Source organism: Aquarana catesbeiana, linkage group LG05 (genome assembly GCF_042186555.1).
Source record: "Aquarana catesbeiana isolate 2022-GZ linkage group LG05, ASM4218655v1, whole genome shotgun sequence".
NCBI classification, from domain to species: domain Eukaryota; kingdom Metazoa; phylum Chordata; class Amphibia; order Anura; family Ranidae; genus Aquarana; species Aquarana catesbeiana.
Window position 1 is genome coordinate 533,287,601 of NC_133328.1, and position 23,052 is coordinate 533,310,652.

Sequence of the window (23,052 nt, forward strand, 5' to 3'; positions counted from 1 at the left end):
ATAGAGTAATGGAGGGGTTATAACCCTGTTGGTTTATTTTTTGCCATCTGTGCTCCATTGGGGAGATTCACATTCACTTTCTGTCCCATAGTCAAAGCAGGAAGTGAGAAGAAATCCCTATAAATTAAGAGAATCCCTTAGGCCTCATTCACAACCAGGCGGATCCACTGCCACGGATTGCACCAGCTCAGCGGGAGATATCTCCATTGATCTCTGCTGAGCCGGCGGATGACAGGTCCCTCTCTGCTCACTGAGAGGGGAGGGGCTTGTCGAGCGCCGCTGGTTACTATGGAGAGATCGGATGAAAACAGACAGCATGTCCGTTTTCATCAGATCTCACCCGATCCGCCAGGGACGGATGCGAACGTATCGCCATCCGTCTGATTTTAGCGGATTGGACTGGGTCGAATGTCAGCAGACATGTCACTGCTGACATCTGTCGCTCCATAGACTAGCATGGAGCGCCCGTTCAGGTCCGCCGACAAAACTGACAGCGGACCTGAACAGTTGGTTCGTGTGAAAGGGGCCTTGGGGACCCCTAGACCATCAGAACTAGTGTTCCCATTAGAAGATTTCTCTTTTATTACTTTTGTGGGGGCTTTATTTTCACTTTCAATGATCATGGTAAACAGGATAAATAGAGAGGGTGAATCTCCCTAATGGAGGCGCAGACTGTAATAAAAACTGACAAGTGTTCTAATCCCTCTCCACTCTATCCAAAACTAAAGAAAAAGCTTTGCCTTTAGTTATACTTTAAAGGCAGGTTACAGTCAGACATGAATGTTTCTGTATTTAATTTGCCCTGGACACATCTTACCTGCTAAACATCTGTAACTGTTGTACAGCCCCCCACTTGAACACACTTTTTTCATGGGGCTGATATACTCTTGATGAGGAAATGCCTATATTGTGTTGAAGTGCTGGCTAACACTGATGCGACTTGAGTTGCACAGAATCACATAACAAGGGAAATCACATTATTTTCTGTGCCTGTTCATATCACTGCGACTCTGTGCAGTTTGATTTTGGAAAAGGTACTTGTGCTACTTTGGTGTGATTTTAGTGTAATTTAGCTCTATAGATTATGCTAACCACATCCAAAGTTGCACCACATGCAATCACACTGAAAATTGCTTCAAAAACGCATTACAGTAGTGTGAACCAAGCCTAAATCATTGGACAACTGTTACAAAGTTTTAAGTGATAAATATAATCTGATTTGTTTTAGTATGTCAATTGTTTAGTGAGCCTGGGGTCACACTTATGCGAATTGGATGCGAACACTGTGACCGACTCTCAATGGAGCCGGTTCACACAGCTCCGGGGCGGCTGCGGCCCGCATTGTCAAAGGGTCCTGCGTGTCTTTGGCTTCATTTCAGGTGTGAATTCAGGCAAAAAATTGTACCTGATTCACACCTGAATCGGTGTACAGAGATAGACCTGAATCGTGTACAGAGATAGACCTGAATCGTGTACAGAGATGGACCTGAATCGGTGTACAGAGATGGACCTGAATCGGTGTGCAGAGACGCACTGAACCCCCTGCTGGGACCCGCAGCCGCATCAGTGTGAACCCGGCCTCAATGTTACATTTGATTAGCTGCTTAAAATAATGTCATTATTCTAAGCTGTTCATGGACATTTTGAGAACCCAGATTTCCAATTATTCAAGATTGTCAGTATTGGTAATAAAATTGCCAAAGAAAGAAAGAATGTTAATGTGAAACAACTTTGCCATTTTTTCAAGTGAATTGAAAGCTCAATTTTAATTCCATAAAATGCACAATCATAAAGTCCTTGTCTGTGTGTTAGGATGGCGCACAGTCCAGGGCCTATTTCTGGCATGCATTGTTAGCCTAGTCCCATAGAGAAGGTTCTTTGGACTGGTAAATTGTACCTTTAATGGTGAACACACAACAACCTAGTACCATATCCTTCTTCTCCTTTTCCTCCTTAAAGTGGATCTAAACCCGATTCATGAAATTTGAGCTGGGAACATCTATCTGTAGTATTTTGTTATCTCTCTCCAAAGCACTATGTCCCATAGCTGTCTCTTGCTCCGTAGCTCTGTTATCACCCTGAGAACTATTCACACCTTCTCCGAGATGGGAGATAGAAGTGTGTGTCAGGGGAGATGGCTATAAATAGATTAGCAGTCAGCTTGCCATCTAATGCCGTGCACACACGACTGGACCTTTTGACCAAACTGGTCTGACAGAACGAATCCGTTGGACAACTCGATCGTGTGTGGGCTTCATCAGACCTTTTCTGTCGAAAAATCTGTCAAACTTTAGAAATAGGACATGTTTCATATCTTTCTGATGGACTCGAGTCCAATCAAAAAATCAGTTCGTCTGTATGCTAGTCCGATGGATAAAAAAGGACGCAAGGGCAGCTATTGCCTGCTAGCTATGAACTTCCTTATCTAGTCCGGTCATACGTCATCACGTTCAAAACGATCGGACTTTGGTGTGATCGTGTGTAGGCAAGTCCGTTTCGTTGGAACTCCGTCGGAACTCTGTTGAAAAGTCCTTCGGAGCTCAGTCCGACGAAAAGTCCAGTTGTGTGTACACGGCATAAGAGCAGAAATGGTTACCACAATCCAAACTAGAATTCCTCGTCCTCCGGGAGAAAGGAGAGAGCCCCAGGTGCTGGCAATTGCTAGTATAGATGTGGAAGGCTGAAAGGATCTGGACAGCCGCACACCGGGATAAATAGATTAAATTCTTCTTTTATTCGTGAAAGAGGATCATAGGGTACATAAGACACCACTGGAGTGGTACAGTGCAGCACAACAGCTGACGCGTTTCACACTTGCACAAAGTGTTTACTCATAGCTGAGTAAGCACTTTGTGTAAGTGTGAAACGTGTCAGATGTTGTGCTGTACCACTCCAGTGGTGTCTTATGTACCCTATGATCCTCTTTCACGAATAAAAGAAGAATTTAATCTATTCTGTCCAGATCCTTTCAGCCTTCCTCAGCCATAAGAGCAGAGCTGTGAAAGCATTTTCATTCTTCTACCAATGTAAGAATTCTAAAAAATATAGCAAGCTGAAGACTGCAGATATACATGTAAAACTTATGTAGGGAGATTTGTTTCATTGATGTGTAACATCTGAGGCTGTTCACTTCACTGGGTATATGTGAGGGTTTACATCCACTTTAACAGAGAAGTTGGTCTTTTTTTTTTTCAAATCATGTTTACCTAGGTGGATGCAGCATCAGACTGATGTCCCCCGCCAGCTCTAAGACTGAGAACTGATAGATCAAAGACCACTGATCGCTCAGTTCTCAGAGCTCCATGGTGACTGTCATTCACCGCTCTCCGCTCTGCCCCCCCCCCAACCACTCATACTGGAGCACTGGGCTGTGGAGGGTGCGGCCAGTTTAAGCTCTCACCATCTCAGCAGCTTCCCTCCAATCACTTTGTATATTATTTTTTATATATATATATATATATATATATATATATATATATATATATATATATACATATATATATATATATACTGTGATTCTGTACTTGCCAAATATGCTGCAGAAATCTTCCTCCACTGAGTCTGGTTGCATCTATTTTAACTGTGGGCATCTGAGGCTGCTGCCTGTTCACTTCCTGGATTTACACAGACACACACTTGCAGCTCTCATTGGCCCTCTTGTGACTCATCCCCCTCCCTTCCTGGCAAACTCTTACGAGAGTAAGAGAGAGAGCTGTACATGATGTCAAAAGCCTAAGCTTTTTCCAGACAATAAACAGGAAGTGGGCTGTAAAAGGTATTTACTGGCAGAAAAAAAATGTTTTACTATCCAAAGTTCAAACAACAAGGAAAGAAGATTAGTAGATGGAAAGATGAAAAAATTACTGAAGGTCCGCTTTAAACTTTTAATACATTGGCATCAATAGTCTAAAATCTTCCAAACGTATAGTAATGATTAACAATGTACTGTTAAATATAGGACAAATTTTGATCCAGCTCGAGGAGCTCAATTCCTCTTAGAACTACATTTTATTTTATAATTAAAACCTTTTTTATTTGCATATATCCCAATAGTGTAATTATTTTTTTTTTTGTCAAGCTGCCTTGAGACTCCAAAACGTAATTACCTTTCTTACAATGACCTTTCAATTGCGGTTACACATACACTGCAGATTCTTTACATTTGCAAGAGAATATCCTACGTCTTGTTTTAGAGATCATTATGATTAATGGAATGTGAATGAAGGTCTGTACATTTATATGTTTCATACGAGTGTATAAAGATAAATTTATATACTTTCCTTATAGTTTTTTTGTTTTCATGGGCATTTCAAGACATACTTTCAGAACAATTAAGGCTGGATTTTCACCTATGCATTTTTAGTGCTTTTTGCATTTGGCAAATTTGAACTACAGTCCATTTCACATGGTTTCCTATGGAACACGTTCTGTAGTGAAAATCTGCAAAATGCAAAAAGCACTAAAAATGCATAGGTGTGAATCAAGCCTTACAGTGTTTTCTTAAATATGCATACCTTTTGCTAAACACCTTTGTTGTAGCCACTTTTTGAAATACAGGAAAAGGCACAGGTTCACATTTAAGGCCTGGTTCACACCTATGCATTTTTTAGTGCATTTTCAGTTTTGCAGAAATACACTACAGTCCATTCAGGCCTCATGCACACGAGACGCTATTAAACGCGAGTTCAGAGGCAGTTGGACACTTTTCAACTGCCCCTGAACTCATTCAATGTTATCCTATGTGTCCATGTACACAGTCTCGTTTTTTGGCGTTTTAAGCAGTTGCGTTTTAACCTTGTTTTTCCAGAAGCAAAAAAATGCGTTCAGATGCAAAAGTTTTCCACGTTTCAGACGCCAAACGCGGCTAAACGCCGGTACCGTGTTTAGCCACGTTTGCGTTTTATAAGTGTTTTTAAAGGAACCCTATTTTTTGGACCAGAAAACACAGAAATATGATGGTAAACTGCAGCAGAGAATGACATTTTGCGACCCGAATTGATGAGTCAGCTGTTGACTCATCGGTTGTTAAGGATGCGGCGGCCAGCTTCCCAACCCCTTCCTTAGCAACCAACTATATACAGTGTAAAAAAAAAACTCAAAACGCAAGTTGCGGCAAAATCGCGGTGAAACCGCGGTACTTGTGTTTTGGATGCAGGTCCATTGAAGTCTATTACATGCAAAACGCTGCATTTTTTGGGAAAAAGTCCCCAACCCTTTCCAAAAATGCAGAGGCACAAAAATGCATTGATGTGAACATGTTCCATAGGAACCCATGTTACAAAATGTCCCTGCATTTCCGCAAAATGCATCAAAAAACACATTAGTGTGAATAGAGCCCAAGGCTGGATTCACACCTATGCATTTTTAGTGCTTTTTGCATTTTGCAGATTTCCACTACAGAACGTATTCCATAGGAAACCATGTTTAATGGGCTGTAGTGCAAATCTACAAAATGCAAAAAGCACTAAAACTGCATAGGTGTGAATCCAGCCTAAGGACTTTAGGGTCCTATTGTACAAAATTGTACAATGTATTACAAAAGCATTTAATTATAAACATATAAAGAATATTTCACAATATGTTTCTCAACATTCTCCCCCCACCCAATTATACTTTTTAACACTTGGCTTCTTAAGGTATATAAACTTGAAATTGTGGATGTTTAAGAAGACTTTTGTGAAGGAAAGTTCCACGATTGCTCACGACGTATTCCGTGGGTATCAGTATCTACTTCTTAAGAAGGAAAGTTTCACAGCACCTGAAGAAGTGGGGTTTCTGGTACCCATGAAGTGAAGAAATGGTGGAACTCACCCTCATAAAAGTCTTTACGAACATCCAGGTTTTAACACTACAACATGTGGAAATAGAGTATGGTCTGGATTTGCTAGTCAATAACTGTAATCTTTACAGACCTAAAGAAAAAAAACACATATTCAACATAGTCATGGTATTTTTCAACCAACAACATAAACTAATTGTACCTATGCGTGTATCTATTTGTTATACATGAGTGGTATTAGAAATCTTTTTCAGTGCTCTGGGGGGGGGGGGGTAGATTAGTGTTGGAACCTAGAAATGAAGATAGGTGACCAGTTGGTAACACTTTTGTGATGTGTGGTCCATGTAGGGCATCCGGTTGGTGAGTAGGCAACTTCACACACCAAAGGGTCAGACAGCCCCCTGGGTTATGTTGACAAAATTCTGAACTGGAGATGGAAGCAGTACACCCAAAAGATTGAGTGTGCAATTATGTTTATTCCAAATACTAATGGAGTACAATAACAAAAGTGTTTTGGGCCCGAAATGACCCCCTTCATTAGGATTTAACAGAGTGTGAAGTTCACAATCTGAGACTCAAGAAACATATATATATATATATAATGTGTGTGTATATACACTGTGACACAACAACATTCAGCCTCTGGTTTGAAAAACTTAAGTGGAGTTGTAACTTCACTAAATTTCTCTTGAAATTCTACTCTTTGATTTGATGGCGTTTAGTTTTGCAACTACTATTCTCAGCTGCACATGAGCAGGAATTCCCTTTGATGCAAATTGTGGTCAAGCCCCCTATTCTTGTGAAATTGATATTTGCCAGTATTAGAAATAGAATTGAAATAGAGCGGGGGCTGTGAATTTAAACCATATATTGGCAACATACTGTAGATGCCTCTGGGTCACTTTAGGGGTTACAGTTTATGAGAATTTTCCCTTTGTTATACCCATGTGTGTTTTTTTTTTTTTTTTTTTTTTTTTTACATTTTAACGAAAAGTTGCAGTTCTGCTTTAAAATTTTTAGTTAGATTTTTTTCTTACTGAGAAGTTTAAAGAATTACCTTCAATTGTGCTGGTAAAACAAATGTTGAACAATGTAGCTTTTATCAGGATGAAATCAAACCTGAAAGTTTATTATTCTCATGTGTCAAGCAAGCACAGAGCAGTCTTAGTAATGAATTCACTTGAGATGCTCCAGTTCACACTAATGCTTTTAAATGGAAATTTCATAACTCCTGTTTGATCACATATCTTTCATATTCAGATGTGCTTTGTGGGCAGTTAAGCCAGGGGTGTACAGATTTATGTAGAATTCAGTCTATGTGCAAAGAGGTAGATCTCAAAGAAAACAATTAAAACCATGCAGAGTTATAAACACTGCTAATATAAGTGCCTAAAAATCTATTTTTATACTAGCTTTCCAGAATAATGTGTATACCAGGGCTGACAGACAGCTATCAATACAGGCATTACAGTTACAATACAATTTGGTACAAGAATAATCAGAAGGCCCTGCTCGTTAGAGCTTATCATCTAAGAGTGATACAAAAGATAATAACTGTGGGGGATGAGCTGATGGAGAAAGTAAAAACACAGTGTATTGGTTAGAAGCAGGATAGACTCCTTTTAAATAGAAGGGTTTTCAGGGAGCATCTAAAGATGGATAGATTTGGAGATAGTCAGACAGATTGGGGTAGGTAGTTCCGTATGATAGCATTTGGTGAGATGAGCAGTGGGCTGCAGCTAGATGGTCTTTGTTATACAAAAAGTTACATAGTTACATAGTAGATGAGGTTGAAAAAAGTCCATCAAGTCCAACCTATGTGTGTGAATATATGTCAATATTACATTGTATATCCCTGTATGTTGCGGTTGCTCAGGTGCTTATCTAATAATTTCATGAAACTATCGATGCTCCCCGCTGAAACCACCGCCTATGGAAGGGAATTCCACATCCTTGCCGCTCTTACAGTAAAGAACCTACCTACCTACCTACGTAGTTTAAGGTTAAACCTCTTTTCTTCTAATTTTAATGAGTGGCCACGAGTCTTGTTAATCTCACTTACGCAAAAAAGTTTTATCCCTATTGTGGGGTCACCAGTATGGTATTTGTATATTGAAATCATATCCCCTCTTCTCTTCTCCAGAGAGAATAGGTTCAGTGCTCGCAACCTTTCCTCATAACTAATATCCTCCAGACCCTTTATTAGCTTTGTTGCCCTTCTTTGTACTCGCTCAATTTCCAGTGCATCCTTTCTGAGGACTGGTGCCCAGAGCTGGACAGCATACTCTAGGTGCGGCTGGACCAGAGTCTTGTAGAGCAGGAGAATTATCGTTTTATCTCTGGAATTAATCCTCTTTTTAATGCATGCCAATATTCTGTTTGCTTTGTTAGCAGCAGCTTGGCATTGCATTGCATTGCTGAGCCTATCATCTACTAGGACCCCCAGGTCCTTTTCCATCCTCGATTCCCCCAGAGGTTCTCCACCCAGTGTATAGATTGCATTCATATTTTTGCCACCCAAATGCATTATTTTACTTTTTTCTACATTGAACCTCATTTGCCATGTAGTTGCCCATCCAATTAATTTGATCAGATTTTTTTGCAAGGTTTCCACATCCTGCGGAGAAGTTATTGCCCTGCTTAGCTTAGTATCGTCCACAAATCCAGAGGTTGAACTGTTTACCCCATCCTCTAGGTAGTTTATGAATAAATTAAACAGGATTGGTCCCATCACAGAACCCTGGGGGACCCCACTACCCACCTCTGACCATCCCGAGTACTCCCCATTTATCACCACCCTCTGAACTCGCCCTTGTAGCCAGTTTTAAATCCATGTACTCACCCTATGGTCCATGCCAACGGACCTAATTTTGTACAGTAAAATTTTATGGGGAACTGTGCCAATGCTTTTGCAAAATCCAGATACACCACGTCTACGGGCCTTCCTTTATCTAGATGGCAACTCACCTCCTCATAGAAGGTTAATAGATTGGTTTGGCAAGAACGATTCTTCATGAATCCATGTTGATTACTGCTAATGATACCGTTCTCATTACTAAAATCTCGTATATAGTCCCTTATCATCTCCTCCTAGAGTTTACATACTATTGATGTTAGGCTAACTGGTCTGTAATTCCCAGGGATGCATTTTGGGCCCTTTTTAAATATTGGTGCTTTTCTCCAATCAGCTGGTACCACTCCAGTCAGTAGACTGTCAGTAAAAATTAGGAACAACGGTCTGGCAATCACTTGACTGAGTTCCCTAAGTACCCTCGGATGCAAGCCATCTGGTCCTGGTGATTTATTAATGTTAAGTTTCCCAAGTCTAATTTTAATTCTGTCCTCTGTTAACCATGGTGGTGCTTCCTGTGATGTGTCATGAGGATGAACACTGCAGTTTTGGTTACTGAAGCCCCCCGATTCACTAGTGAAGACTGAGGAGAAGAATAAATTCAATACCTTCGCCATCTCCCCATCCTTTGTGACCAGATGTCCTTCCTCATTCTTTATGGGGCCAATATGGTCTGTCCTCCCTTTTTTACTGTTTACATACTTAACTAACATATAAAATATCAATTAGGGCAGTAGTTCTCAACTCCTGTCCTTAGGACCCATTAACAAGCCTGATTAAAAATATTACCTTGGGGAGATGCAGATTAGAATACTGCAATCACTGAGCAGCAGATGATATCACCTGGGATGTATTTCAGTTATCCTGAAAACCTGGCCTATTAGTGGGTCCTGAGAACCACTGTCTTAGGGCAAATGGAGCTGTAAATAAGACACAGTGTGGGTGAGCACAGGCATGGACATAGGAGTGAACACTAGCATGCTGTATGGAATACCGAATGCAGGTACCAAGAAGCAGGGATGACCAGATCTGCGTAGCTGTACTTGGGAAACCAGACTGTGCATGGTTAGAGTTAAGTTTATTAATGCACACAATACCAATCCAGGACCAACAGACCAAATGCAGAAACAAAAGTGAAAAAATATGACAGTTAAGCAAAACCAAACCATATAGGGATAAAGTGAGCACTGAGCCCAACACAGTATAAACCCCTAACTCTGTTGCTCCCATGGGGAACAAATATACAAAACAATACAATGTGAAGAAGGATAAAAAGTGAAAATTGTAAATGGCATTGGCTGTAATAATGTCCATGAGGGCTATAGTAATGTCCATAAAGTTCATGGGATGATAGCAACTTAAGAAGGCAGCCCTGTTGGAGAAAAAGAAGCAATCCTCTGGACACTCTGGAGATAAAACAAAGGCGCCACTCTAAGTGCAGTAAAACACATGGAGTTTAATAAAAACTGTAATAAAGGTACTCACAAAGGTACAATGTAAACAGGCATTTTGGCAGAATTTGCCAGATCCTGGAAGTGGGTCTGATCCGATTCCTTGATCGCAGTGGTCTCCAGTGGACAGGCAGTGCTGATGGATGCTGACACTTCCTGTCATTGGAATGCACGCTGAGAACCAGAGGGATGAGGTCACTTCCGGAATCGGGTACGGGTATGCCGGAAGTGACCTCATCCCCCTGGTTCTCAGCGTGCGTTCCAACGACAGAAAGTGTCGGCATCCATCGGAGAAGCCTGTCCACAGGAGACAACTGCGATCAAGGAACCGGATCAGACCCACTTCCAGGATCTGGCAGTTTCTGCCAACATGCCTGTTTACATTGTACCTTTGTGAGTACCTTTCTTACAGTTTTTATTAAACTCCATGTGTTTTACTGCACTTAGAGTGGCACCTTTGTTTTATTTCCAGGCAAAACCAAACCAACCACCTAACTATATTCATTATATACAAATGGAGGGGAGCTGACATAAAGAGGCCATAAACAGGACTGGGACTGGAAACAAGGGGAGCAGAGATGGGGTAACAGGATACAAAGTACAGGAGAAGGCAGGGATCAGCAAGCAGGACTATAGCTAGCAGGTGAAACACTGAAGCAAAATGGAAAAACAGAGGGGGGGGGCTAAATACCCTCCCAGCAGTTAGCCCCGGTTCACACAGGGGCGGCACGACTTGCAGGTCGCCTCACCGAGGCGACCTGCACACGACTTCCTCGGCGACTTGCAAAACGACTTCTGTATAGAAGTCTATGCAAGTCGCCTCAAGTCGCCCCCAAAGTAGTACAGGAACCTTTTTCTAAGTCGGAGCGACTTGCGTCGCTCCTATTAGAATGGTTCCATAGTACAGAACGGGAGGCGACTTGTCAGGTGGCTAGGTCGCCTGACAAGTCGCCCCTGTGTGAACCAGCAGTTAGACTAATTGGAGCCACCAGCAGGTGAAGCAGTTCCTTACACATGCACAAGGATGCTTTTCATGCATTTTCTGATTTAAATATTCTTGCCCAAGTATCTTTTCCTGTGCTATGAAGATGAATGAAGCTTGTTGTGTGCAATAAAGCCCATCTAGCTGTTGAGGAACTACATAGCAGTAATGTCTACAAGATGCAGCCCAACTTTTTTTGACCTTCGGTCACATTAACTTGCTGTACAGTGTAATAAGTGGGTAAACATCACAAGACTGATGGGTGGGTTTACACAATTTTTGGCTGGTGAAACAGTTTACATGTATTTGAGACTGTCTGGTTATCTGTAAAGGCAACAGTTGTGTCATACATATTTCTCCATAGAACGGAAGAAATTTATTTTTTATTTTTTTAAGTTTGCCTATTTTACTGAGCGTATGTGACTAATTAAATTGTTACATCCTATGTTTAGGGAGACACTGTCATCTTGCCCATTCAGGAAAGCTGTCATGTCCCCCATAGTCTGGTAGTGTTGCCTGCTGTGATGCAGGCAGGAGCTGTAAGGGAGCACTGGCAAGTATAATTGGGTTGGTGGGGCCCTTTACAAAGACATCTTCACTTTTGGATCAAATAGCCAAGATAACAGCTTCTATTTAAGGAATGTCAATGTGATAGAGGGATTGTAATAAGTTACTACCTTGATAAAGTTGAAAAAATAAATTTTTTCTTGGGAATTGTGGCATCAGAGTATACAAGTTTCGTCATTTTATGTGTGTGACTTTTTGTTTTAGATGCACTGAAGATTATACTGTGCATTTATAAAATTGTATCAGGTGTTAGAGGTGTAAGGGCACATCTCCACAAGCTGTTCGTTTTTCTGCTTGTGAAATATGAAAATTGACAATTTTAGAATGTGAAAGGCCAGCATTTTTAGGGCATCAGACAAATCTGGAACTTGGAATTTTGACCGGTAATTCTACAATGTACCATAAAGAAATAATTCCGGACAGCTGTACTTCCAAAAATCCTTTGATTGAAGCTCCATATGACAAGTGGTTGACAGATGGAGCAGGGGACAAAGAGATAGACGCACTCCACGCAAATGTTAGCGCTTAGTCATTATCTATTGGAACTAGTCAAAACAATAACCTATATACTGCTCTAATGTGTCATCATTAAGTTACACGTGAACTAACCAATTAAAATTAGTACTCAGCTGGTGTTACAAAGAAAACCCGGCTAGAATACGCGGTACTTACACTCAAATCTGATGTAAAGAGTTCGGTCCAAATCCACTGCCAGAAGAAATCTGATATACCAATTGAACTCAGAGCAAACTCGACGCATCAGTCAAAAACATTGTATAGTTACAACAACATACACAAAATAATAGAAAATATGTATACATGTATACACACAATGAAGTTGATGTTGAGAACAAATGATTTTAAAAGCAAGAACATCATGAGGGCCGATACTGGCAGATTCCCAAAGTATGTGCATGTCTCAAATGAAAGTCAATGGAGAGAAATGGGTGCTAATAGACTGCAGAAAACTAGCTAAGAGGAAAAAAGGGAAAAAGCAAGGTGCGGTCAATCATGATCCCACTCAAAATTTAACCCATTGGGTATACGTGTTCTCAAATGGAAAATCCAAAAGACCTCCCGCTTGCACAGCAACCTAAAGACATCACCTCCCCTAGGTCATCTTTTAACTCTTTCAATCCCCTGTATTTGTAGAGCTGTGAGATCGCCACCATGTGATCGATTAAAATGGTTAGCAACATTTGTAGAGTGGTTCTTCTGTATATCATACACATGATCATGGAGACGATCCCGCAATCTCTTTGTTGTTCTGCCCACATATTGTATATGGCAGATTTTACATGTAATCAAGTATATCAAATATTTGGTGTTACAGTTTATAAAATCCTTTAGACTGTAATTTCTGCCACTAACTATAGACTTAAATCCATCTCCCTTAATCAAACATGGACAACAAGGGCAATCTGTTGTGCCACACTTGTGGTTCCCCTTAAAATCAAGCCAATTGGTCTCCCGCTTATTACTAGATGTAAAATTGCCGGGGGATAAGGAGTTGCCTAGAGAGGGCGCACATCGAGAAACTATTCTACAATGTACCCATCATTTAAATATATTATATTCTAATCCAACTCTTTGTATTTTTCCTAGGAGTTAATGACAAAACTAATTACAGAGACACCAGACCAGCCAATTCCATTTTTAATTAATCATCTTCAATCAAAATTGGGAAATGTAGCTCAGCTTCCAAGAACCTTTTCTGGGTCAGCAGCTTTGTGGGCAGAAAGTGAATCGTCTGGTAATTTTTTTTTTAAATAATATATTCTTTAAGGGCACTTTTTATTGTTTTGTAAAACATGAGATTTAATCATTTTAGCCATATGTACATTATATTTGAAGAAATATGTTTTGTTACATTTGTTAAATAGTACTTAAATAAAATGTCATGAAATCTGCTTCAAAACAAATCGATCACACTACACAATTGCCTCTATCATTACATCTGATTGGTTGCAGGTTAAAGTAAATGTTACCCCAACATTTCATATACCTGATATGTGCCTGTTGTACCATGTACTTGCGTTAAAAAGTATCCTGTTCTCTTTGTATTGCTTCCTACCTGGTGATGCTGCCAGTCCTCCTGCTTTACTTTTTTAAAATGACCACGCTAAGCATTGAAGTTTTTCCATCCGAGCATACTCAGTTTTATGGCTATGCTGAGAGAACAGACCCCCCCTTTACAGCCATTCACTAGGAAGATCAGTGTGCTGCTATTTCTCCACCCCCACCTCCCCATGTCCCTTATGCAGCTGAGAACAGAGATTGTGTGATCACTTATAAAAGAAAAAAAAATGATATATGTACACAATCATTTTGTCTTTCTGTTTTAAACTGAACGGGTTGTTTTACAAGCTAAGGGGTCACATATACTTTAAGGAACATGTTACCCCAGTATTTAGTATTAGTATTTTATTTATTATATTAGTATTTTAACATGTACCTAATCATCTGCTTTTCACCGCCAGAGCTCCCCTCCCTGTGACAGCAGGAGGGGATTCTTCTCCCTCTACAGCTGCTTTTACAATCAAAATCGACACAAACCCCAATCTTATGCATGAAATGTCCTTTTTTTCATAAGACGTTCATAGCAGGAAGGGAAGTCCAACCTACTCATCTTGTATCATTTATTTGGTCTATATAATATATACTATTAAATATATTTAACTCTAGGAGTTTGTCTTTTGGGGACATAACACTGTTGATAATATAGTGTTAGAATTCCCTAAAATTTTCATCTGTTATACAAGGGAGGTCAGCTTGTCATTTAGTTTTGGTTACATTTTGTTTTGTATTTTTGGCTAACATATTTATTACAGGTTTGGTAATATTTAGTAGTTGGCCTACCTTGAGCGATAAAAGTAAATATTCATTCACTGGAATTTGTGGAGCCACATCTTTCACAGCAGAGGCAGCAAGTTTTTTCCTAAACATTGGCACTAGGTTCTCAGGATCTGAAATCTTCCTGTGTGTAAATGATTTAAACACCCCAGTGTGTAATGTTTTAATATATATTTTTAAGCAGAGGCCCTAGAGATTAAAATAATGGGTGTTTTTTTTTATGTCACATGTGCAGTTTTTTGTCACACAGTATTTGCACAGCGGCTTTTCAAACGCAATTTTTTTAAAGTACACTTAAATGAATATTGGTGAACACAAACACAATATAATACCCAATTTGTTTGTAAAATATAAAAGATAATGTTATGGTGGGTAAATACCAAACGTGTCTCGCTTTAAAATTGCCCATGCTGGTGAAAAGGCGACAAACTGCAGTACATTAACCACTTGCTGACCGCTGCATCCCGATATACGTCGGCACAATGGCAGCAGTGGGCAAATGGGCGTACCTCTATGTCCCCTTTAATTGGCGGGGCTAGTGGGCACGCGTTTTGCACAGCGTGATCATGCCCGTGGGTCACACAGACTCAATGTCCGCCGGTGTCCGATGATCGTGTCATGGAGTGGCAGAACGGGGAGATGCCCATGTAAACAAGGCATTTCCCTGTTCTGCCCAGTAACATGTGACATGACAGGGAGCTACTGCTCCCTGTCATAGGGAGCAGTGATTGCTGTCATGTCAGTGGTAGCCCATCCCCCCCACAGTTAGAATCACTCCCTAGGACACACTTAACCCCTTGATCGCCTCCTAATGTTTAACCCCTTCCCTGCCAGTGTCATTTACACAGTAATCAGTGCATTTTTATAGCACTGATCGCTGTATAAATGACAGTGGTCCCAAAATAGTGTCAAAAGTGTCCGATGTGTCCTCCCTAATGTTGCAGTCACGATAAAAATCGCTGATAGCCGCCATTACTAATAAATAAAAATTAATAATAAAAATGCCATAAATCTATCCCCTATTTTGTAGATGCTATAACTTTTGCGCAAACCAATCAATATACGCTTATTGCAATTTTTTTTTTTTTTTTACCAAAAATATGTAGAATAATACATATTGGCCTAAACTGAGGAAAAATGTGTTTTTTTAATATATTTTTTGGGGATATTTATTATAGCAAAAAGTTAAACATATTGCTTTTTTTTTCAAAATTGTCGCTCTTTTTTTGTTTATAGTGCAAAAAATAAAAACCGAAGTGGTGATCAAATACCACCAAAAGAAAGCTCTATTTGTGGGGAAAAAATACAAATAAATATCTGAAAAGTTACATAGTTACATAGTAGGTGAGGTTGAAAAAAGACACAAGTCCAAGTCCAACCTATGTGTGTGATTATATGTCAGTATTACACTGTATATCCCTGTATGTTGCGGTCGTTCAGGTGCTTATCTAATAGTTTCTTGAAACTATCAATGCCCCCCGCTGAGACCACCGTCTGTGGAAGGAAATTCCACATCCTTGCCGCTCTTACAGTAAAGAACCCTCTACGTAGTTTAAGGTTAAACCTCTCTCCTTCTAATTTTAATTAGTGGCCACGAGTCTTGTTAAACTCCCTTCTGCGAAAAAGTTTTATCCCTATTGTGGAGTCACCAGTACAGTATTTGTATATTGAAATCATATCCCCTCTCAAGCGTCTCTTCTCCAGAGAGAATAAGTTCAGTGCTTGCAAGTGTGGCGTGCCTTTGTATTCAGCCCACTTTACTCTGGTACCCCTAACTAAAATCTAGTGGAACCAATTGCCTTCAGAAGTCACCTAATAAGTCCACGTGTGTAATCTAATCTCAGTATAAATACAGCTGTTCCATGAAGCCCTCAGAGGTTTTTTAGAGAACCCTAGTGAACAGCATCATGAAGATCAAGGAACACACCAGACAGGTTAGGGATAAAGTGGTGGAGAAGTTTTAAGAGTGTATATTTACAGTTCTTGTTTTGATCTCTTGTATATTGAGGCTTATGAATGTGTGGAATTTTTAATTAATAAATTGTTATAAATAAAGGAAAAAAAAATTAAATTTTTTACGTATGCAATATGAGTATCATATATTGTTTTCATCTAACCTTTAGAACTTTTATTTATCCCCATTCCTCCTGCTAAAAAAAAATAGGTTTCATAGCTCAATCGTTAAGTTCTTATATACTGTATACAGACAAGAGTGGCTCCTCCCTATCCTCCCAGTCTTTTTGTTAGGCTGGCTCCTTTAAAGCTGAAGTTTAGCTAAAAAGGATTTTGCTGCAAAACAGCTAGACAATTTATACACACGGCTGTATTGGCAAGGCACCTTGGATCCTCTTCTAGCTTGAATCGTATTCTGCCGTCAGATTAATGTAGCATTACTACTACTATGCTTATGATCTCCCCAGCAGGCATAGTCTACTGTACACTGTTCTGGCTACCACCCAAGGGGTTGGCCTAAAATAAACTGTATACCATACTCCACATCACATCACCCATCACAGGGTGGGGTTTTTCTGAGGCTACAGAATTACTTCTCTTACAGTTGCATGTTTTCATACTATAAGAAGGGATCCCACTTCCCCTCTTATACCTGGTAACCTACAAATATGTAGAGCATTGTATGATTTTGGGACTTGAACCCAAGTCAGTACAAATTTTGTGACCCAACCCTGAATCAATAAGATTGTAAAACGAATAAGGGCTTATTAAGATAAAATGTTACAAATCATAGCCAAATAGACTGTGTTTTTACAAACATGCCTCGGCTAGAAAATTGTCTTTTCTGCTATGGCTGGATAACAGGTGTATTATATTTAGTTTTTTTTAGTAATGATTTAAGTACGAAAATAGAATGAGCGACACCACCCACACAGTCATGCTAAATTTGCATCTAATAATTTTACATTGCTGGTTTTAATTATGCATATTGATTTTTTTTTTTAATTAAATTAGCTGAACATGCACACACAACTAACAGACTATTTTGCATTAAAGCTGAACTCTAGGCAGATAGCTTAAAACATATTTTCAAATTCAAACATTGGAACTGTTTTACCTGCCAAAGGATTTGCAAACACTATATCCCTTTCTTTACTACAGTTATTAAAGGGGTTGTAAACCCTCAGGGTTTTTCACCTTAATGCATTCTATGCATTAAGGTGAAAAATCTTTTGTAGTGCAGCAGCCCCCCAGAGCCCCCCTTTAATATACCTGAACCCAATCGTTCCAGTGACGGGGATGAGCAGAACAGCTACAGCCTCTGTCTTGGGTCCTCATTGGCTGGATTAATAGCAGTAGGAGCATTGGCTCCCACTGCTGTCAATCAAAGCCAGTGACACAGGAGCTGGGGGTGGGGCCGAGTCCTGCTGTCTATGTCAATGGACGATCAGCAGGACTCGGGAGCACGCCCACACGAGTGCCCCCAGGGAATGCAGGTCTCCGTGGGGGCATGCGATGAAGAGGAGGAGAAAGGAGCACCACTGGTGATTGGCTGATGCAAAAGAGCAAGGAGAAGGAAGTTGGCAAAAAACCATACTTTTTGTTTTAAATCTTTTTTATTCATTTTAAATAGTCTACAAATACCAAATAACAGATTTGTATAAACATTAAAAACTCATACTTGCCACACAAAGAGAAAAAAAAACCCCCAAAAATAAAAATATTTTAAAAAGGTGTATTTCCTAAGACCCCATTCTATTTTCATAATCTCCCACCTTATTTCCCCCTAAAAAGAAAGAAAGGGGACAGTAGGAGGGGCAGAGATCCTCTAAATTGGAATGAATAAAATATATAAAGTTACCTGGCCTTGCCCTCTATTCCCCATATCCTCCCTTTCCTTTCCCCCCACTGTTTTTTCCCAACCTCCGCCTATTACTTGTGTTGTGAAATTACAGACCATCTCAATGTGATAATAAAATTGATTTATATTGTGAGGAAGAAAAAAAAAGAAGGGGTGAATTGTGTATAAATATTCACCCTACTCTCCCACCCCTCTTACCCCCCTTCAGGCCCAAAATGGGCATTGTGCATTCAGTGAAAGTGTGAAATCTTATTAACTGTGAACAAACAGATTATGTGCCCTTTATTTAAAAATTCACCCACATATCTCTATTTAAGAAAAAACAGAATCTCGCACTCGGAAATGGGAGAAATAACAGCTGCTGCACCCAAATACACCTGAATACCAGGTAATAAGTCATAACAAATTTAAAAAAAAGTGCACTACCTCCTTGCAAAATATAAAAAAAATATGCTAGGTGATTAAAGCATTTGTTAACCCCCAAAAAAATAAAAAAAATATACAGATCCTGTTCTCTTAACCGCTTCACCCCCGGAAGATTTTAACCCCTTCCTAACCAGAGCACTTTTTGCGATTCGGCACTGCGTCGCTTTAACTGACAATTGCGCGGCCGTGCAACGTTACACCAAAACAAAACTTTTGGTGGTATTTGATCACCTCTGCGCTATAAACAAAAAAAGAGCGACAATTTTGAAAAAAAAAGCAATATTTTTTACTTTTTGCTATAAAAAATATCCCCAAAATATATATATAAAAACACATTTTTTCCTCAGTTTAGGCCGATATATATTCTTCTAAATATTCTTGGTAAAAAAAAATCGCAATAAGCGTATATTGATTGGTTTGCGCAAAAGTTATAGCGTCTACAAAATAGGGGATAGTTTTATGGCATTTTTATTATTATTATTATTTTTTTTATTAGTAATGGTGGCGATCTGCGATTTTTATCGTGACTGCGACATTATGATGGACACATCGGACACTATTGACACTATTTTGGGACCATGGTCATTTATACAGCGATCAGTGCTATAAAAATGCACTGATTACTGTGTAAATGACACTGGCAGGGAAGGAGTTAAACACTAGGGGGCAATCAAGGGGTTTATTGTGCTCCCTCTCTGTGTTCTAACTGAAGGGGGGAGGGGGACTGTCTAGGGGAGATGACAGATCGCTGTTCATACTTTGTATGAACAGACGATCTGTCTCTTCTCCCCTCAGAGAACTGGGATCTGTGTGTTTACACACACAGATCCCGGTTCTCGGTGTGTCACGAGCTGGGCACTGCATCGGCTCCGGGGGCGAGCAGTGGGTACGCGCCCCTAGTGGCCACGGGTGAAGCAACCTTGCATAACGTCGCTTCGCCCAGCCGTTCCATTCTGCAGTAGTAAAACTGCGGCGGCTGTTTGGCAAGTGGTTAACCACTTCAGCCCCGGAAGATTTGGCTGCTCAATGACGAGGCCATTTTTTGCGATACGGCACTGCGTCGCTTTAACTGACAATTGTGTGGCCGTGCGACATTGTACCCAAACAAAATTGACGTCCTTTTTTTCCAACAAATAGAGCTTCCTTTTGGTGGCATTTGATCATCTCTGCGTTTTTTATTTTTTTGCGCTATAAACAAAAAGAGCGAGAATTTTGAAAAAAAACAAAAAACAATGTTTTGTACTTTTTGCTATAATAAATATCCCCAATTTTTTTTAAAAAAAAGCAAAGTTTTACCTCAGTTTAGGCCGATATGTATTCTACTACATATTTTTGGTAATAAAAATCGCAATCAGCGTATATTGACTGGTTTGCGCAAAAGTTATAGCATCTACAAAATAGGGGATTTATGGCATTTTTATTAAATTTTTTTTTTTTTTTTACTAGTAATGGCGGCGATCAGTGATTTTTATCAAGACTGCGACATTATGGTGGACAGATTGGACACTTTTGGCACATTTTTGGGACCATTGGCATTTATACAGTGATCAGTGCTATAAAAATGCACTGATTACTGTGTAAATGTCACTGGCAGGGAAGGGGTTAATAGGGGGCGATCAAGGGGCTAATTGTGTGTCCTAGGGAGTGATTCTAACTGGGGGGGGGATGGGACTGCCTGAGTGAGGAGAGCGATCATTGTTCATCCTTAGTATGAATAGTCTCCTCACCCCTAACAGCACGGAGATCTGTCTGTTTACATTGACAGATCTCCGTTCTGTCTCTGTGTGGAGCGATCGTGGGTGCCCGGTGGTCATCACGACCACCAGGCACGTGTATTGGTTCCAGCGTCATGCCACGGATGCGTTCGCATGCGCCCCCTAGTGGTCAAAAGGTGAACCGACACAAGGTAACGTTGTTTTGCCACCCTGCCGCAGTACAACTGCAGCGGCTGGTCAGGAAGGGGTTAAAGCATGTTATACAGCACAGCGCTTGTGTTGTGTTATTTGGACCCCGTAGCACCTGAAATACCTGGCTGATCCTGCCTAGCTATGCCCTCCCCTCTGCAAACAGACCACGATAATTATAGCTGCTGAGCCCCTGATACCGTGGTCTATTTGTGTGATTCTGCCAGCCGCAGCCTGCTCTTCTGTGTCTGTCTCCCGTGTCCTTCTCCCCCCTCCTCCTCCCTCCCCTCTCTGCTTGTACAATGTGCCCGCCCCTCCCCCCCTCCCCCGCGCTCCTGCTGCTCTATGTGCTCTCATATCTTCTATCACATCATCCCACCCTCTCTGCACCATTATCAGAAGTTTTCCTGTGCCTGTGTTCTGTAAAAATACTGCACGATTCTACCTGTATGAGCTCAGCTCCCGCCGCTCAGCTGATTGTAGGCGGCTCAGCGCTCTGTGTCTTCTTTCTCCATCTCCTCTCCAGCTGACGTCAGTGGGAGGGCTCGGACCTGCCCACTGAAGCTATGAGCCGGAGACAGAACAGGGGAGAGGAATCGGCTGAGTGCCCAGAGCTGAGCTCATACAGCTCATACAGGTAGAATCATGCAGTTTTTTTACAGAACACAGGCACAGGGACTGATAATGGTGCAGAGAGGTTGGGATGATGTAATAGAAGTGGGTTAACAACCACTTTAAAAGAAGCATGGGTTTCCGTTTTTTTTTTTTTTTTTTGCTTCTATGTGAGCGGCTGATATCTAAAAAACCTTTCCAGCCCTCCCAGAAGTGCCCCAATTCTGTTAAAATTGAGCTCAATACCTGTGGGAGGGGCTACAGACTTTCATACAGTGTAATGCCGACAATGGTCTGGATCCACCCACTTTCCTGTCATTTGGCTTGATTGATGTCCTCTCTCTGCTTGTTCCCGAGACTTCACAGAATGTAGCTGTTCTCCCTCCCTTCTCTCTCCTCCCTTCCCTCCCTTCTCTCTCCTCCCTCCCCCTTCCTTCTCTCTCCTCCCTCCCCCTCCCTTCTCTCTCCTCCCTCCCCCTCCCTTCTCTCTCCTCCCTCCCCCTCCCTTCTCTCCTCCCTCCCCCTTCCTTCTCTCCTCCCTCCCCCTTCCTTCTCTTTCCTCTCTCCCCCTCCCTTCTCTCCTCCCTCCCCCTTCCTTCTCTCCTCCCTCCCCCTTCCTTCTCTTTCCTCTCTCCCCCTCCCTTCTCTCCTCCCTCCCCCTTCCTTCTCTTTCCTCTTTCCCCCTCCCTTCTCTCTCCTCCCTCCCCCTCCCTTCTCTCTCCTCCCTCCCCCTCCCTTCTCTCTCCTCCCTTCCCTCCCTTCTCTCCTCCCTCCCCCTCCCTTCTCTCTCCTCCCTTCCCTCCCTTCTCTCCTCCCTCCCCCTTCCTTCTCTTTCCTCCCTCCCCCTCCCTTCTCTCCTCCCTCCCCCTTGCTTCTCTTTCCTCCCTCCCTCTCTCTTCTCTCCTCCCTCCCCCTTGCTTCTCTTTCCTCCCTCCCTCTCTCTTCACTCCTCCCTCCCCCTTCCTTCTCTTTCCTCTTTCCCCCTCCCTTCTCTCTCCTCCCTCCCCCTCCCTTCTCTCTCCTCCCTCCCCCTCCCTTCTCTCTCCTCCCTTCCCTCCCTTCTCTCCTCCCTCCCCCTCCCTTCTCTCTCCTCCCTTCCCTCCCTTCTCTCCTCCCTCCCCCTTCCTTCTCTTTCCTCCCTCCCCCTCCCTTCTCTCCTCCCTCCCCCTTGCTTCTCTTTCCTCCCTCCCTCTCTCTTCTCTCCTCCCTCCCCCTTGCTTCTCTTTCCTCCCTCCCTCTCTCTTCTCTCCTCCCTCCCCCTTCCTTCTCTTTCCTCCCTCCCTCTCTCTTCACTCCTCCCTCCCCCTTCCTTCTCTTTGCTCCCTCCCCCTCCCTTCTCTCTCCTCCCTCCCCCTTCCTTCTCTTTGCTCCCTCCCCTCCCTTCTCTCTCCTCCCTCCCCCTCCCTTCCCTCTCCTCCCTTCCCCTCCCCCTCTCCCTTCTTTCTCCCCCCTCCCCCTTCTTTCTCCCCCCTCCCTTCTCTCACCTTCCTTCTCCCTACCTTCTGTCTCCTCCCTCCCCCTCCCTTCTCTCTCCCCTCCCCCTCCCTTCTCCTCTGCAGCATGTTTCAATGGTCAGAAGAGTCGGCAGAGATAAGAGCACTTCATTCAGTGACTAAGGTAGGAGAAGTCACTGATAGTGCTGTGTATGTAAATCTCCTCTACATATTACTATCTACCAGAGTGAAAACAATATATTTGTAAAGCAGAATACACATATGGATGTGACAGCACACAGGCATTCCATGCATTACTGGTATAGTAAAATGAAATAAAATCAGAGCTCTGGATTTTTATATGAGACGAAACCTTCCAT

At 41.6% G+C, this 23,052-nt stretch overlaps 1 protein-coding gene across 1 annotated transcript in view; it reads left to right on the forward strand.

The window, feature by feature from the left end:
* LG05H8orf34 (linkage group 05 C8orf34 homolog) overlaps positions 1-23,052 on the forward strand; it is a 427,150-nt gene that overhangs the window by 127,174 nt on the left and 276,924 nt on the right. Inside the window, exon 2 of the mRNA XM_073631776.1 lies at positions 13,236-13,383. Within this exon, the coding sequence (XP_073487877.1) occupies positions 13,236-13,383 (148 nt within the window). The remainder of the gene's footprint in view (positions 1-13,235; positions 13,384-23,052) is intronic.